The 18,207-nt window shown below is 36.9% G+C and overlaps 1 protein-coding gene across 2 annotated transcripts; it reads left to right on the top strand.

Annotated features, from left to right (window-relative positions):
- The first annotated feature begins 1,243 nt into the window (after positions 1-1,243).
- On the top strand, positions 1,244-17,593 carry Rph (Rabphilin). 2 transcript variants are annotated; one of them, XM_069045162.1, is made up of 8 exons: positions 1,244-1,724; positions 9,518-9,662; positions 12,047-12,231; positions 12,281-12,534; positions 12,782-12,827; positions 12,880-13,126; positions 14,682-15,286; positions 17,233-17,593. In XM_069045162.1, the coding sequence occupies exons 1-8, from the start codon at positions 1,648-1,650 to the stop codon at positions 17,531-17,533; spliced, it is 1,860 nt and encodes a 619-aa protein (XP_068901263.1). In that variant the 5' UTR covers positions 1,244-1,647; the 3' UTR covers positions 17,534-17,593. The 2 variants fall into 2 exon arrangements, with proteins under 2 accessions (XP_068901263.1, XP_068901264.1); XM_069045163.1 differs by having other exon boundaries at positions 12,281-12,516.
- The last annotated feature ends 614 nt before the right edge of the window (positions 17,594-18,207 follow it).

An 18,207-nucleotide genomic window follows, 5' to 3' on the forward strand; every position in this document is an offset into this window, starting at 1 on the left:
CGTCAGTTACACTTCCCAACACCGATTGTAATGACTTACTGTTGTGTTTACGAATTAAACGGATTTTGTTTCAGCAAAATATTGTTCATATGTATTTTATTCAAACAAAACCATCTATTCCTGTTTTTCTTTTACAAAGTTTTACTTTTATATAAGGCTTGTATTGTACTGCTTTTGTTACGTGCATCACTCATTCCACTCCTAAACATTCAAAACAAAAAGCGAAGAGAGTAGCATTATGTTTGGAAGCTGAAGGCAGACATTTCGAACTGTCTTTATATTATGAGTACTTTTTTTTGTTTTTTTGTTAGCCTTTCCCTTTTCACCGTACTGGTCTACCTTGCGGTCGGCTTGTTTTTTCCTCTCTTTCTTTTTCCTTTTATGTGCGGTACTTTCCCGGCCACCCACGCCCACGCCCACCCTCTCTTTCTGGACAACACAACATGAAATACTGCAGCACAAACATCCACGGGAGGGGCCCATCCGGCCTGGGATTTGAACCCTGCTGACCTCGCGGTGGTGTCGGAAGAGTGTCGCTCTTCTTTCACCCACCCTACCGTCAGCCCCTGAAAGACAAACACACACCCATGGCCCGGCGGAGGTTCTTTCCTTTGAAAAAATCCTCCCCCTTCGGTGGGATTCGAACCCACTAGCATCGGGACCGCGACCTCGGAGTAGTTTCTCCGACAGCCATGCGGCCACCGAGCCACCTTATTATGAGTATATTTTTGATTGCTTTAAATTAACCAATCACAATATACCTCTCTAAGAATGTCTTGCTCTTAACGTCAGATAGTACCAAAGATCTCTAATGAGCAGTCTTGTATGGAAGAGAAATACCCAAGAAGCGGAAATTTGTCGGTAAGCTCATTACCAAATTTAAATGTTGTTCAAAAGGTTCTGAATTCAATTCACTTTCGGGAAGTGGTGTTTAAGAGAATTAAGAACGGTTGCTTTATTCGGGGTTTAGATATTACGGGAAGGGTTTAATCCCGCTTTAATCTCTTCAAAACTTTTGATAAAATCGAAGCAAATTCCTTCAGGTTTGGACACATCCGTGCTTGTCACTTCTGGAAGAGCCATCGATCAAAACCACTCACGGATAACACGGATCACGTTGCAACATCGCTATCAAAAAAAAGAAAACTAAACAATGCGTGCGCACCTCATTTGTTTTCCGTTTAATAATCCCTCCCTGATCGTAGCCGACGTACCGGAATAATCGTCCGTCGGGCGGTCCCGTCCTCCCATTAACCGGATTTTCCGCTTTTCCGATCGGATCGAGGCCGGAAGGCCGGATAATTGGCGGTCCCGGCGCGTCCTTCCAATTGACGAAACGTCGCCGCCGCCGCACGTCCACCCTCATTGTCATCGCGATGGCAATCTGACAGAGCAAACGACCGGAACGGGCCGATATGCGTGTGTACGTGTGAAATAATATCGATTCGGGTGACGTCAAGGAGACGTCGCGACGCCGAGCGAGCAACAGGCAATATCAACAGGCGACAGTGCCGTGCCGGTGGCCGTCGAGACGGCAGGATTTCGCGTTCCGGTGCCAGACGAGCGTTTCCGGAAGTTTCCAGTGAGTCGCGGTGGTAGTTTCGACGGGAAATAAGGCAACGGGTAAACAGAGGGGACACTGTAAACATGGTTGATTGTGGATCGAGCGACACTACCAACAGATTTGTTTGTCCCAACGACAGACAATTAGCGCTGAGAGCTAAGTAAGTATTGTCAACAAGAATATTTTACTTTGCGACTTTGTTGTCTCAGACAATAAAAAGGATTGTCTGGATGAACCGGGGGAATTCGATACGAATTCGTGACGAAAAGGCATAATGTACATTTACCAAAACAAGAAAATTTAAAAAAAAATTGTACATACTAGACAAAATATTTTAGGCAATTATTCGTACTTACTGTTCTAGAGTAAATAAACAAATATTTACCTGGAAAATAATTTAATAAATAAAAAGCAAGAGTAATAAAACTACGCTAGTATTAAAGCACTGTCATCATTCGATCAATGAGGTGAAGCAACATAAGTGCGGTCACTGTTTGGATGGGTGACCGCCGGAGTTTCGTTGCAACTTGTGCTTCACAGCTTCAGTAGGTACTTCATTTCAGCATTGTCTATAATTTGTGATGTCATATGAATAAACTCCAACCTGCATGTCGTGTAAAAAGTGGGTGAATAGAAAAATAAATGATAATATACTCGTAAATAGTGGTTTAAAGGAATTATCATTATTATTAATTATACCTGATAAAAATATCCGTAATGATAAACAAATGTGGTCCCAGCGCCGAGCCCTGTTTTTCTAATTAATGACTAGTAGTACATAATAAAAACCATTGTTGAATGAACTAGCATTTCGTTTCAAAAGGTGAAGCCTTTAGGTGTTTGTAATATACAGGGTTATTATAAATGATTGTCCCGTCGCAGTTGGCGTTGAAAACCCGCACAAATTTTTGATGTGCCGCCAGCCACGTAACGTTAGACAAACTAGTAGACAGATTTCCACGACCGCCGGTAGCGCCACCTATCGGCGATACTCGTCTCACTCATGTTATGAGGCTTACGGCACATTCAACTACATCACCAACTGCGATGGGACAATAATTTATAACCCTGTACAAATTTGACCGAATCGATGACAACATGGTTGTAATGCATACCGCACAACAATTATCGCATGACTTTGTTTCTTAAGTATACCCTATACAGGCTCGGGCATCGTATACGCGCACGCGCGAAATCCCGACTTCTAATTAAATAAAATTGTCGAAATTTTATACACCTAACTAATTATTACTGATAATGTATATTTGAGGATATTTAAAAAAAAAAATTGTTAATAAATAAGGCCATAACAGTTTTATTAGTTTTCTGAAATTTTGGCTTGGTTAGCTAAATAATTTGCTTTTTTATTTAAACGCAAACCAGAAGCGTGATTTATGGCCCAAATGGTATAATTTGCCAACAAAAGGACCATTCACTCCTAGCCGACCGTTTTGAGCCTCTTATTTGCAGCTTTGCCATAAAATTGACATTTCCCATTGTCACCTAAATTTACAACAGCACAAAGGTCATAAATAAAAATGATTTTCAAAGTTAAAGTGTAAAATTGCGTTTAATTCAAAATCTAATTGGTGTTTTTTTCCGCTGATTTCGTAAATAATTTATAGGAAGTAAATCTGGGTAGGTTAGTATAAAAATCAGAATTTGACTTTTTGGTAAAATTTACTTTTTATTTTTTTTGGCTTTGTTTGTAAGTGAAAAATTATCAAAAAAAAATGGAAACGTGTTACACAAGTCACTTATCAAAGCAGATAATAATTATAGGTACTCATACTTTTCTAAATCTCAAACTTGTGCAAAAATAAATAGTCAAGCAGAAAAAAACTATCCACACAGTATATTTTTGATCCAGTACATCACAGAACACGTATCTGGATTAAATTTTTCATATGATCTACATTAGGATAACGTCATATTGTCAAATGTATAGATTAACAACTGTGTATCATCTTTTTGAATGGTAAAATGATTAACGATGTCAAATAAATCTACATTATGATGAGAATAAAAGCGGTCCTAAAATTGAGCCTTGGGGTACACCTGACGTAAAGAGTTTGCAACTCAACGGTAATATTTTTTAAAACGATCACTTGGATAGTCTTGTTAAATTATTACCATTTCACTGTATGAGTAATAGAAATATTTCAATTCAATTTACAATATTTATTAATAAAAACGACGGCAAATACAATGCTTCAACAATGTCGGTTGTCATGGTTTTGAATTTGCAACGCCTTATCGAGCCGAATTTCATGAATGAGCCCCTGAAATGATAACAAAGTGCACTCTAGAACACAATACATTTTCAAAATATTATTATTTTATATTAGCAATAAGCTCTATAGGTCCATTCATACATATTTGAAAGATTGTTATCTCGTCTTTTAAACACGTTCAATTCGAGGAGAGCATTGCACGTAATATAAATATCGGATTTTTCTCCATCCTGTTATCTGCATACAAGGCAGCTCCAAGGAATATCGTAAGAATCTCGTCAAGAAATCTGAGCTTCAGCACAATTTGTCAAGAGATTTATAAATTTAACAAAAGACTTTGCCATTTTTAGAATTTCATTTGCGCTGATAAAATATTCCAATATTCCTATAGAGCAAATACAAATTCAAAAATGAACGCATCTTCTTCTTTTACAGAAAATGTATTGAAATGTAGATAGATTCGCTAACCTAATCGAAAATAAATTTGATTTTTCTGATACACTTTTTCATTTGAAACAGTATACAGGGTTATTCACGTAAGATGACGAGTCTGACCAGGTAAAAATGCAACCCAAAATACAATTTATAGAGCTATCTCGATCCCTATTACATTTTCATAATGCACATAAAACATACATAGCTTTTAACGTCAGCCTAATGAATGTCAAGTTTTGACAGAAAAATGCCTCTGTCAACAAAGATTTGATAACAATAATAAGCAATTAAAATCACAAAAGTAACAGGTAAGTAGGATCATGTCGGTTCTGTCATCGTCCGAAAACAAATACTCTCGTATTTATTTTAAATTGAAACTATTAAATCAGTGAGCTTTTAACAAATTTGACGAGTTTCATTGTTTTACCCCGAAGAAAAAAATAAAATAAACGAATAGCTGAAACATGCCAAAGTGTCAGAATTGGTAGATTACACAAGCCTGCACTGATGTCGATGTTTGCATAAAATTGACAGTTTTTGAAGAATTTCGACCCCCTGATTACGAAAATGATTTTGGTTTTGCGCTATCACGTCTAGTTTTTTCACAAATCGTTTTTTCTTAAAATTGAAATGTTCACCTAGAATGAATGAATTATTTCAAAATTTCGATATTGTAATATCGGACAACAATATGGATATTCGAAATTGTAATATGAGTTTGAAAGTGAATTTACTCTTTTCGCACTTAAATCTTTTTCCTAAAAATCTTGGTGCTGTCAGAGAGGAACAAGGGGAACGTCTTGACCAAGATATAAAACAAATGGAGAGGTGATATCAAGGAAGATGGAGCGTATCAATGATCAATGCTGGATGTTACAGCGCGATGTAAAAAAAATATACAGCAGGCAATCAATTAAAAGAAGTTTCCTCACAAAGCGTTAAAGATGCCATTCTCATAAGGAATAAAAAAATTAGTTAGATTATTAACCAAGAATTATTATAAACATCTTATTTTCCTAAATAAATTGCTTATTTTTTTTTTGTTAATTGTGAAAAAACCTGACGTGATACAAAAAAATGAATTGTATTTTTGTAATCAGGGCTCCAATGTTATACAAAATCAGTTATCAAAATCAAAACATCGATTAAAAAGTTTTGTTTTGCAGGCCTGTGTTATCATATTGCACCATATAAAGCATTAAATTAAATACATATAAAAATAAAAAAATTAAAAACATATGCATTGTTAAATAAATATTTAATTGTCCTCTGCTTCACGTGCAAAATAAATTTTAATTATTTCTATGGGGCATAGTAATATTAAAACATTGAAACTAAAACTTTGAAACGAAAACAACGCATCCTTAAAAATCACAAATATTTAAAAAAATATATATATATATTAATTTAATATTATTTTATTGTGTACAAATGCATTAACGTTGTTTTGGCATAACTGGAGGCCATGGAAATTATGCATTTAATTTGGTAGTAAAGCTGTCTGTTGAAATAGGTTATGTTTTTCTAAGTTTGAGGTTATAAATAGCCGTCTCCGGCAAATTCCTCGAATGCAGTTGCTCGAAATCAAATGCTCGAAATCAATTGCTCGAAAATGAAATTGCTCGATTGTAACTTTTCTCGAAATACAAGTTCCTCGAACTGCAATTTCTCGAAAATGTTTTGCTCGAATTTACATGGTCGAAAATGTGTAATTGGAGTGTAATTAGTAATTATTAGTAATTACGGACTAGTGGTAACAATGACATTAATGCCTTCAAAATATTCCTGTAAAAAAATTTCTCGATTCTGTTATAATGCACTTACTAACCTTATATCCCAATTGTATATTGCATAAACTTATTGTTTTATAAAAAAAAAAAACTGTTGCGGCCTTGGAGAAAATAATGGAATCTCAAATGCCTGCACCCGAAGATCTGTAACGGCCTTACCGCCTTACCGCAATTACAAATCCCACATCATAAATAAAACCAGTCTTCACATTTTTAATATCGTTTGATTTAAAATCTAATTCATATTTTTCTTCGGTAATTTCGTTTATAAATTTTAGAAATGAATTCTCTTATCAGTGTAAAAATCAGAAGTTAAAAATTTTGTGTAAAACAGTTTTTTTTTTAATTTATTAAATGCAATACGGATGTGGCCTTTGTAATAACAATCACCGCATTATCCTGGGTATGATAATTACTTTCGAGCAAAACATTTTCGAGAAACTGCCGTTCGAGGAACTTGCAATTCGAGCAAAGTCATATTCGAGCAATTGACTTTCGACCAGCTGATTTCGAGCAATTCGTCTTCGAGCAATTGCATTCGAGCAATTTACCTAGATTCTTATAATCGTTTCTTAATATTGTTATTGTTTATAAAAAATAAATAAACAACCATTAAGTTGTACTTACTGACTCAATTTAAGGAGCGAAAAATAAATAGTATATTAAAGAACGAGTTTGTAAGGGTTGACTTGGCGCACGAGTGCCATGTGTAGATAACGAGCCGTAGGGGAGTTTTCTACGGGACGAGTGCGCCAATGCCCTTATAAAACGAGTTTTTAGGTTATTTTTTAGAATTTGCACCCTTGTTTTAATTTTTAAATAAAAAAATTAAATTTACAAATTCTAGGGAATTTTGTGTTAATTGGTAATTCAAGGTAACGGATGCAACTACAACTGCAACAGATGTTAAAAAGTAGAGTTTGAACATTAATATTGTAAGTTTTTTGGTGTAAATGACAATAATACACTGAAATATTGATAAAAAATTTCTTAGAGATCTATTAAACCACGAGTGCTTTATTACATAGCCATAAACGACACCAAATTGAATACAATAATAGACCTATTAGAGACGCAAATTCTGAAAAAATTATTATGAAATTTATTATTGATTGAATTGGTGACCAAAGATGACAAATCTCATTTTTTATGAAAAACAGTACAGACTGCAATTCATGACATTTACTGCAACTTCAATTTCTATCTCACTGTTATACAATAACAAACAATATCGTTGACAAACGAAACGAAATAGAGCCCTGAGGAGTATCATGATTCATGAGAAAGACCTCTGCCAATCCCCACAGCAGAACTTAAGAGTTTTCTGAATTCTTATAGAATGCTTTTGTCTTTGTTTTTTGACAGTTTTAAAGACAAACACAAATTGTTTTAGGCCCTTCAGCATCGCCACACTTAATACGTTCAAGTCTTTGGAAACAAAATAGTCCCTTTTGTTTTATATTGCGGACAACAACTGATGAACCACCCTCGCGGTGTACGTGCTTGTCAATAAAACAATTCTGTGCTTCACCAGAATAATGAGCGCTGTCACGGGACAAAAATTACAGCGCATCAACAATTTATCTTTAGACTCGAATGATCTGAATAATGCAACTGTAAATTACGGATGAAATATTTCTGAACAAAAGCATTTCTCCACACTTACTTTTAATTATGTCTGCGTTGTATCATACTTAATTAATTTCATTACGTTACAATGCAAATTTTTATACAAATATCCTCGAGTCGTATTAAATTTAGAAGCTCATATTTTCAAATGAAATTAATTAATTAAAAAAAATTCTACAATATCTCTCTGATGCGTAATGCATTCGCCAGTAAGCTCCATCAAAGCGCTGAAAAGCCAGTTAATTAAGCTACTTCAAACGAACTGGAATTTCAAGGCAAGGGCTCTGTAGAGTAATATTTCGCGGGGTTGGTAAGACCGAAAAATCACCAAAATCCTGTTATTTTTCGGCCTTAATCTAGGAAATACTGATTTTCCATTCGTCTAAACAGGAAACAGGAATTTTTAATGAAAGATTTTAGGTTGGCGGCACTGAATGTCAATGTCATTGTACAATTTTTTAAGTGTGAAATATTAATGTTGAGCAAATTTCTATCCTTGATCGCGAACTGTACATTGTGTGTAGCAGAAGTCGAATCAGTAGAGGCCGAGGGGGTTATCAGACTTATGGGCGGGCGGCAACCAGGTAATATTTTAACAAAATTATTATATTTTGCTACAAATAAATTGTCGGCCGAAAAATGTTGTGTATTACACGGCTAGAAACGATTTTGCAAATTACTTACACTTGCAAAATTACAGTTTCTAGCTTTGCGATTCATATCCTTGTGATACGTATCTCCGTTTTTATTGGAACTTTGATACCTTCATAATGACAATAACAGTAACACCGAGAGTAACACCTAATGATAATGGAGCGACATTCCAATTTGGACGTTATCAATGAAAAAATAGCAACATTATAGCGTCATTCGGTTTTTGAATTCTACACAGTTTTTATAGCAAAAACCTAGAGCACAGGAAGAAAGAGAAAAATGTAAGTACTTGACAAAGTTGGGAATAACAATGTTCCCAAATTGGCACCTTGTGGCACTCCCGATGATGCAGTTTTGGGAAGGAATCTGAAGATGATTAAAATGATATATGCGACTTGTGGCTGAAGTACTTTTTTATATATTGGATTACAACTCGCGCTACGTTCGTGCGTGTAAACTTCCCTCTCGTGAAAAAAGCAGTACTTTACACACAAGTTCCATAAATAACTAAAGAAAAGTCTTTTACTAGTATGTATAGCAATAGTCTCCATTACTCGATTAAATTTTCTTTGCGTCTGGAATACATACTTCCAATATTGGAGGAACTACAATGAATAGCGTACTTTGAAAATATTGATGTACTTACATTAGTAACAAGGAAACCCTTTTTAATATCGAAATTTTTATTTGGGTATTATCTTATGCACACTGCAACCGTCCCCATTTTAATACTCTTCGTACATTGTTTGAACTTCGCTCGCATTATCACTGTTATTATCACTAATCTCTGGTAATATCTTATCATTAGCAGATGGTGTTGTTCGACCGGTTCGAATCTCCGCATCAAATGACGTGTCTGTTAATTAAAAACCGAACGCGACGCACGTAACGAGATTTTCCGACTCCTTCATCGATATCCAATTATTTTGCTTCTGGTGAAATGACAACGTCGTTACGGAACGTTTTACGGGGTAAAACACTAATTGTCGAAGAATGAAGACGTGGGCGAAATGAACACGGTCTTTTGTTTCCCGTGTGATACCCCGGTTCGGGTCGACGTCACCGCTAATTAAAATTCTACGTCGAAATTTTAATTGGTAGCCTCTTCCAGTTCGATTTTTCCTTTTCCGTCTTCCTTACAATTTAATTAAATTAATTAGCGGCAGGCTGTACGCATGGAAATCTTTCTGATACGGTTGATTGAAACGCAGGCTCAAGACGGGATGGAGCGTGAAGACGGCGTCGCTCAGTTGCCATGGCAGTTCTGTTAATCAACCGTTGGGTCCAGAAGAACAAGCCGCCATTGTGGACGTCATTAAGAGGGCCGAGGAAGTCGATCTCACCGAACAGGAAAGGGTAAATCGATGTGACCTCATCAAGAACTCCTTTTTATTTTATTTTTTGACGAAAGGTACCACCGATACTACCTTTCTCTCGGTTAAAAAGGACTTTTTCTAATCATCATCTTCCACTCATTTTTTAACGACAAACAAAAGATCCAAACACCATCTCCGGGTTTAAGTACTGTTGAAATCAACTTGAGTATTTCCAAGTCCAGTTTGTTCCATAGAAATTCAACAGTACTCAGGTCTGGAGTTTGAAAAGACTTCTTTGTGTTTTCCAAAGTGTTTTGCTTTTTCCTTCTAATTCCTTCAATTAACCAACCAGTCTCTGCTACTCCTTTACGTATACTGTATCAGTATGTTTTCATTTTCATTTCTATTCCTTCTCTCTTTCTTTCGATTAATTCAATGAAACAATTACTGCAGGACCTCTGAAGATATCTTCTATTTATTTTGTTCGATACTTCCCTAGAAAGCGAGTCTGTATCCATAGTTACCAATGTGTGACGGTTTCTCTTTCGTTCACTTCACTTTCCTCATCGTTTTTTGCTCACTGTCTTTAACTCACTGGTTTTCATTCACTCGTAAATTTTTCCAATTCTTTCTGGTAACGTAATTTTGATTTTTTAGGCAACATTTGGTACCCACGACATCATCAGGAACATATAACCCTTCATTATCCATTTCCACAATTTCCACAATGTGTACACAACCACTTTACTGACGTTACAGAACTTTGCTTATTTTGTATTTTATTTTTTTCCATAGCAACAAATCCGCCCAAAAATGTGATTCATATTTATTTAAAATTCTGAATACAAAGTTTACAGACTCACTCTCTAACGAAGTATCGAACAAAACCAAATACAGCACTCGAGAGTAAGGCCGCTTTCGCTCACTTGAATTGCATCGTCCACGAAGCGGAGCAATTCACGTGAACGAAAGCCTTGCCTTCCTCACTCTTACTGTAAATAACTATTCTTTTTTGTTGTGTCAAAAAAAAAATGTCTCATCAAAGTCGCCTCTGGATTTATAAATGCATGGCTTAGTGTTGGTAGAGTTGTATTTGACACATGTCACACTTTTGTCGTAGAAACTTTGACATTATTTGCTCTATTTAGAAAAACTGGAGGCAATTTGCGGCATAATCGTAAAGAACTCTTGTTTTAAGTAACTACCGTTATAAATCCAAAGGCGACTTTGATAACAATTTTTTTAGACATACTTTATGATTTCCACCTCCTCTTAAATGCTGAAACCATAACAACAATTAATTTCAAACAATTTTTTAGACGTACTTTATGATTTCCACATCCTCTTAAATGCTGAAAGTGCCGAAACCATAACAACGATTAATTTCAATTTTAATTTTGTTCCAAATTTTCATTAATGTGGAAGTATTTTGCTAACGAAGTGTGGTATTTGCACATTCCATAATCTGGAATCCCCCAAGTGGTGTTATAAAATAATTTCAGAAATGCGTAATATTTGTTGAAATGTTTACCCCCGGAGTAATTAATTACAAGCTAAGCAGTTAGTTCGAAAATTATTGTGTAACATGTTTCAACAGTATTTTAGTATCTACTTCATATTCCATGTTACATCAAAACACTCTTGAAATTTGCGTTAATTATTACTACGTTAAAAATGACCTACAGAGATGAACTGACATGTGAGCAACTCCATTTATATTCCCAAGGACTTTCCTCTTTCACAAAACTTATTTAGGCTTAAAAGGAATAACAAAAGTCTGTCCAAAGCGTACTAAAAACTAGAAAGTTAGTTCTTTAAATACACCACCCTACCACGAACGGGAACTCTACAAGAAACTTCCAACTTCCATTAGAGTTTTATCTGCTAATAAATTAACTTATTTGTTTCTTGTTCTGAATACAATTTCAGTCGAACATAATGTAAAACTAAGTTCCGGGCACTAAAATGTTTAAAATAATAAACTTCTTGGTCTCTGGACTCCCAACTGAACAATCTGCTTAGGTAATAAACAAAACAAAACTCGCGATCTAACTTCGCTTTTAAAAAGACTTTGGTAGACTCCAAACAAAATAAATTTGGTCCTTCAAGAACGGTAGGGGTGTTGGATTTTCTCATGGGCTATGAGTCATATCTGCGCAAACGACGAATATCGGTCTCATCACATCATTACGTAAGAGTCGTCTCTCTGTAGTGTATTTCCAAGGTCACAGTCCATGAGAGAATCCAGTACCTACACTTTCAAAAATTCTCTTTTTCAAAACACGAGATCTACAAGTTCCACCAACTCCATGTAGTTCTTCTTGTACGTTATTTATCTTTGTCTTTCTAAAATCCCCTTTAGATTTTTTCTTCCACCTCATTTTCCTCCTGTCATTCTCTCTAAACAAAACTGTTTGTCTTTAGGTGGGTCGTTTGGTCGAACGGCTCGAAAACATGAGACGCAACGCCCTCGGTAGAAACCCCTCCCAGTGTCTCCTGTGCGGAGACGGCTTCGGCATGTTGGGTGCCCAAAAGGTCCTCTGCATAGATTGCAGACGTCTCGTTTGTCAAAAGTGTGCCATTGAATCCTGTCCTGCGAAAACTACCAGGTAGGCCGTCCTCCTCTTCCTCCACTGCCATCATTGCGTTTCTCCCCAGTTCCAGAAACTATTGGTTGTGCTTAATATGTGCCGAAACCAGAGAGATCTGGAAGAAATCGGGGGCTTGGTTCTTCAAGAGCATCCCCAAGTACATACTCCCCAGCGAAAAGCCCGCGAATTACCGACAAGGCGGGAGTAAAATCCTGAGGAACGCCAAAGGTGCCCACAGGGAGGACGACAGCAGCTCCGACGAAGAACGAAAGGTGTGGAGCAAGATTCACAGGAGAAATTCCAGTACGGAAAGCACGCACGGTATCTTCTTCCACTCTAATTTTTCTACTTGCACGCCCCTCTGCACCTCGGGGATGCTCCCGCGCCTTCCGCGGGTCCTCCTAGCGGCACACCACCTGATCAATAATTCACCTCCCTCGAGGCTTAATTATATCCTCTTAAATATTCACGAGCTTCCAAATACCGTCCCTCTATAATTACGGAACTTTGTCTATCGGACTGTACCGTCCTTTTATAAATGATGGCTTCGATTGTCGATACTTTACAGATGTCCACGAGTCCGTCCAAGACGCACCCGCGATGTCGACGTACAAGTAAGTCTCCCCTTCAGGTCTCGCCGCCGTGTTAATCCCTCGTTCCCCTCAGCAGGCAAACGAGCTCCAGCGAGGCCCAACTGGGCAAGGACGTGGAACCCCTCAAGGGCTACATGGGCTCGATGAGTCTAGCGGAGGCGAAGACGTGGGAGAAGGATCAGGCGTCAGGGGACAGCTCCGAACTCTCCCGGAGGGAATCCACGGTGAGCCGGTCCCTCTCCGAGTGGAACTGGAGCGACACCAGGAGCGAGGAGAAAATCTCCCCGAGCACATCCAGCGTCAGCAGCAGCGTTTTCAAGGTTAGTCTGCGTTTGCACAACTAATTCGACTAAATCTGACGAAACAGTTTAACTAACTATCACAAACTGAAACTTTCCTCGTTGTTTGATGAGTGAAATGATCTATTTACCTTCCCCAACTTGTACCCGACGGTGCGGGAAGGGCGATCGCCGTGTCCGTTTCATTATGTGAACGGACGTACCGATGACGTGCACTTTGTGTTTTATCTTATCTACCAGAAACGTGACGTTTAGCAAGAGTGATCGATGAAGCGATGAAATATGATCCAGTTCTTAAGTGAAGCAAGAAGCGAACTCAAGCGACCTAGTCTTTAAACACGCATTTCAAAGGAAAATTCCCACCGGAAAATATTGTATCAAAATTTTCACATAAAATATTCAGGTGCAGCACAAATAAATACGTATTTTTATATTGGATTTTTTCGGACAAAGATATCGTTAATTTTTCATCACCAGCAGAACCATTGTTCTTTCATATCAATATATTTTCGTTAATAATTCTTTAATGAATTATTTTTAATTAACAATTCACGCTAAGCCGTAACAGGTGTTTGTTTCAGTCTTTAATAAGAAATTATTTTATTTCACGGTGGTTAAATATTAACAATCTTAATTGCTGTGTTTTTAAAAAACATAAAATAAATATTAAATGATACAGTGTACGAAAAACAAAGAAATCTTGTCCAAATATATAATATTGCGTTTTAACTGAGCTACTTTATTATTTGCTTTGTTGTGTGTTGTCCTGTAGTTGTCATCAAAGAAAATACTTTGTACCTATACCCTCAAAGAAACAAAGCTTTTTTAATGGAATATTTATAAAACATGTGAAATTTTATTGGAAATGAATTTCACAGAAAGAGGGAATTCAGTTGGGAAATATGCACATAAATATGTAGTATTTTTTTAGCGAAATATGCAACAAGATATCCAAAATATTCAACATGTAACGAGCGTTCGAAAAATCTTGTGATCAAGCGGTCGTGGTTTTCTCTCCCTCTTCCACAAACGCAACTCGTTTTTCACTTGCTATGTGTTGACATTTCCTTCAGATACATAACCTCACTTTGATCATAATTATTATAATTATAATACATATAAATGAATGTGGGATCCTAGTAAGCGTTGAAAGTTTGCCGACTCTTTCACCAGAAATCGAATAATGTTCAAGTGTGAAGACGATTTCAGCAATTAAGTACTTCTAAAATATTTGAGAAATTATAAAATTATGCCGATTTTCAATATAAAAACAGATATAAACAATACCTTTGTAACAACACCGCAAATTATAAGCTTTTTTTTAAGAATAAAGAGACCAGGAACGTAAGAAACAACAAAGCAGGACAAAGCTGAAATGAGGTTAAGTTGACTTTGTGTTGATAGCTTGTGAATGTTCGACATTTTGCGATTAGTATTTCATGAATTTAAACGAGGTGGCAAAGTCAAATTCCAGAGCCATGTGCGACCCTACATTCTTTTATGGACAGTCTGTATATTATTGTTTCAAATTAATATTGTTATTGTTATGTTGTTTTTATGACGTGTTCATTTCCAGAGCACGATAGATGAACACAAACCATCAGACACGTCAATGGGCACCATCGAACTCTCCCTGACCTACAACCCTGTAACCGCGACCTTGATATGCACCGTCTATCGTGCAAAAAATCTCATACCGATGGACATCAACGGTCTCTCGGATCCCTTCTGCAAACTGAACATCCTCCCCGACGGCAAAAAGGCCACCCGTCTGAAGACGAAGACCGTTCACAAGACGCGAAATCCAGAATTCAACGAGAACTTAAATTTCTACGACATCAGCGAAGCCGACCTCGCAAAGAAGTCCCTCCACATTCTCGTCTTCGACGACGACAAGTACGGTCACGACTACATGGGCGAGACCAGAGTCAACCTCGCCAAACTGAAACACCAGAAGACCATCTACGTGGCCGCACCTCTGGAGGAACTCAGACACGAACAGAAGGGGCCGCTGCCGGCGCCCGAGATGAACCAGTGGTTCGACGACTCGTGGTCCAGGGGGCAGATTCTTTTGTCGTTGTGTTACAGCACGAAGAGGAGAGCGCTGCTGGTGATGGTCTGCAGGTGCGCCAACCTGCTTCCGATGGATAACAACGGGTTTTCAGATCCTTTCGTCAAGTTGTGAGTATCTTACATTTGAAATAGTTCTTTGTAGCACTTTGCAAGTGCGAGCACGGTTTGTGGGCAGAGGCGTCAGCCGAGGCAAAACAGTTTCTGGCCGTGTGATTAACGAAACAATTTCGGGTGACAATTTATTTAAAGCAAATAAAGACCACCACAAAAGTCAATCAATTCCCCAAATATTCAAAACCGTTGTTGACTTGGTGGCCGCCCGCCCGTAAGTCTGATAACCCCCTTCAATTGCCCAAAATCAATATTTCACACTTAAAAAATTGTACAAAAATTCCACATGACATTGACACTCAGTGCCGCCAACCTAAAATATTTCATTAAAAATTCCTGTTTCGATTTTCTTGCCAAGGCACATGAATGCCATTTTCAAGACGCTTAGACGGAGACCGAAAAAAGCTATTTTTCAATAAAAAAAAAACAACAGTTCGTGACATAATAAAATAAAACATTCATTTTAACGAGTAAAAATAGAATGAAGACAATTCTAACGTGATTCAATAAGTGTGGGAATTGAAGCACGTGGCGGCCACGTGTAAACCAATACCTAGCTTGTTACATGTTTAAAACATGGCCAAAACCTAAAAATAATATACCGCTTCTGAATCTATTAAGTACAGCAACATTGTTATTAATTGTATTTTTTATTAATCACTTATTCTAATGTGAATTTGATACTGTTGTAAGAATTTGAGTTGCTTCTTCTTTGTGAGGTGGTCTTACGTGCTCTTTCTCTCGGGCCTTTTATTTAACAGAGTCGACTGTTTCATGTGTTTGAATAAAGTAACACACTGTAGCAAATTTTAGAATAAATAAATACATTGAAAGGAGAAAAAAACCGGAAACAATTCAAAAACAATCAAATGAAGATAACTTGTGCTGCTTTGAGTACAAGAATTAAGTAACAATAATTACAAAATTTCAAATAATTAACACTTTTATAAATTACTAGGGTAGCGCCAGAATTACCCGGCCTGACTATGAAAGAGGCAAAATAATAGTGTATTATTCAATGAGTGGATAATGATGGCTATTACTCGTGAGGATGAGTTTCTGTCACGAGCCGCAGGCGAGTGGCTTAATTCATCCGAGCGAGTAATAGCCATCATGAGCCATAATGAGGATACATTTAAATGAACACCCGATATTATCTCGTTCTTAAAAAAAAGAGAGTGAATGATGTAACAAATGAAATACGTAGTTTCCTTGCAACATTTTTCCAAAAACATTTATTTCATTACCATTTTTGTCAGTGGCTTTCTCCAATGTAAATTTTCTACAAAAAAAAAAGCTAGAGAGGGAAAAACACTTAAACCCTCCTTTCAATAACACAATTTTCCACCAAGCCCAGGCTTCCATACTAGTCATTACACGCGAGTATAATAAGATACTTTTTCGAAGATGTTGGTACTGTTGGTTGCAAAAAAACGAAAACGAAAATTTTCCTAACGTAAATTTGGTTTTGTCCATTTGTCAATTAATTGTCTACTTGACAATACCTGTCAAATAATTTTAAAAAATGTTATTGAATTTTATTTTGACAGTTCCCGTTTTTTTGCAACCAACTGTACCAATTATACCATTTTTACTACTGAAATTCATTTGTTACATACTATTTTTAATAAAAAATACACTAAATAAACTCGCAATTTCGCGAGTGGTCACAACCCTTGGAGTAATGATTCATTACTCAAGCTCGTGCAAAATGAATAACATTACTTAACATCTAACGCATATAAAATGAATGTATTTTGAATGTTTGCACATGCAATTTTACGATTGATGACAACCCTTGGGCCTTGGAGTAACGAGTCATGACTCACGGCCGTGGGAAATAGATATCATTACTTAACATTTAACGCATACGTAATGAACGCATTATTCAATAGGGATACAAAAAAACGATTCCTTCTGCAGTTGACGTTTGTTTTTCTCAGGCAACTGCGTCCCGACCCTTACCACAGGAAACATAAGTCGTCCATCAAGTGGAAGAATCTGAATCCGGTGTATAACGAGGAGTTCGCTTTCGAAACTCGCCCCACGGAGCTGGCCACCCAGAGCCTTTACATCACCGTCTACGACAAGGATTACGGCAAGAGTAACGATTATTTGGGAGGTTTGATCATAGGAGGGACCGGATCGAAAGGATTAAGGTTGAAACAGTGGCTCGACATGATTCGTTATCCTGATCACAGACACGAGGCCTGGCACAATCTCACCGAGGACGTGCTCGACTGAATGCTGACATGTTATTGAAAAGGACCAACTTAATAAAATAATCAAAGCTTTTGAACGGTTGTTGTGGCTTTTTTTTAAGCGTCTGCACCGTCGATCCGCCTCCATCGATTTTATCTCCGGGGAATTAATTTAAAATTAATTTATGAACCAATAAGGTCGAATTTCGAAACGACGGATATTATTTTGCAATCACTTATTTATGTCGATATCGAAATAAAGCGATTTTTAATTATTCATCCGAGTTTATCAGATCGTTTCCGAACGGGGAGGTCACCGAAAGACTAAACTCTTGAACCAGACGACATTTATTCATACTTCCTCTGGCAATTTTATTTGTGGAATTCAAATAAACCCACATTAATGTGCAACGAAATGTCAAAACAGATTATCGATTTTCCTCCTGTGATGAATTAATTTCATCAAAAACAACCCCCGTCCACGGCAAAATTACAGGAGGTAATTTATTTAATCAGGAGAAAATTGCATCTCTGTTGAAGTAAAATTACTCAACGTAATTAATATATCAAGTCGGTTTAAACGATTTACCAAATCTCTTTTTCGACGAGTTCAGAACGTGATAATTTGAATTTATCATAATGAATGGAACGTTACGCAGAAAAACTCTACTTAATCCGTTAATTTGGGAGTTTCTCTACTGTTGACATAATTCCAAT

The sequence above is a fragment of the Tenebrio molitor genome, chromosome 4, assembly GCF_963966145.1.
Source record: "Tenebrio molitor chromosome 4, icTenMoli1.1, whole genome shotgun sequence".
Taxonomy (NCBI): domain Eukaryota; kingdom Metazoa; phylum Arthropoda; class Insecta; order Coleoptera; family Tenebrionidae; genus Tenebrio; species Tenebrio molitor.

What these genes read in the sequence shown, in the direction of transcription:
- Rph (XM_069045162.1), top strand. Translation starts at nt 1,648, where the DNA reads ATGGTTGATTGTGGATCGAGCGACACTACCAACAGATTTGTTTGTCCC. An exon ending in CAATTAGCGCTGAGAGCTAA is followed by an intron (nt 1,725 to 9,517) that starts GTAAGTATTGTC and finishes ATTGAAACGCAG; the next exon opens with GCTCAAGACGGGATGGAGCG. An exon ending in TCAGATCCTTTCGTCAAGTT is followed by an intron (nt 15,287 to 17,232) that starts GTGAGTATCTTA and finishes TGTTTTTCTCAG; the next exon opens with GCAACTGCGTCCCGACCCTT.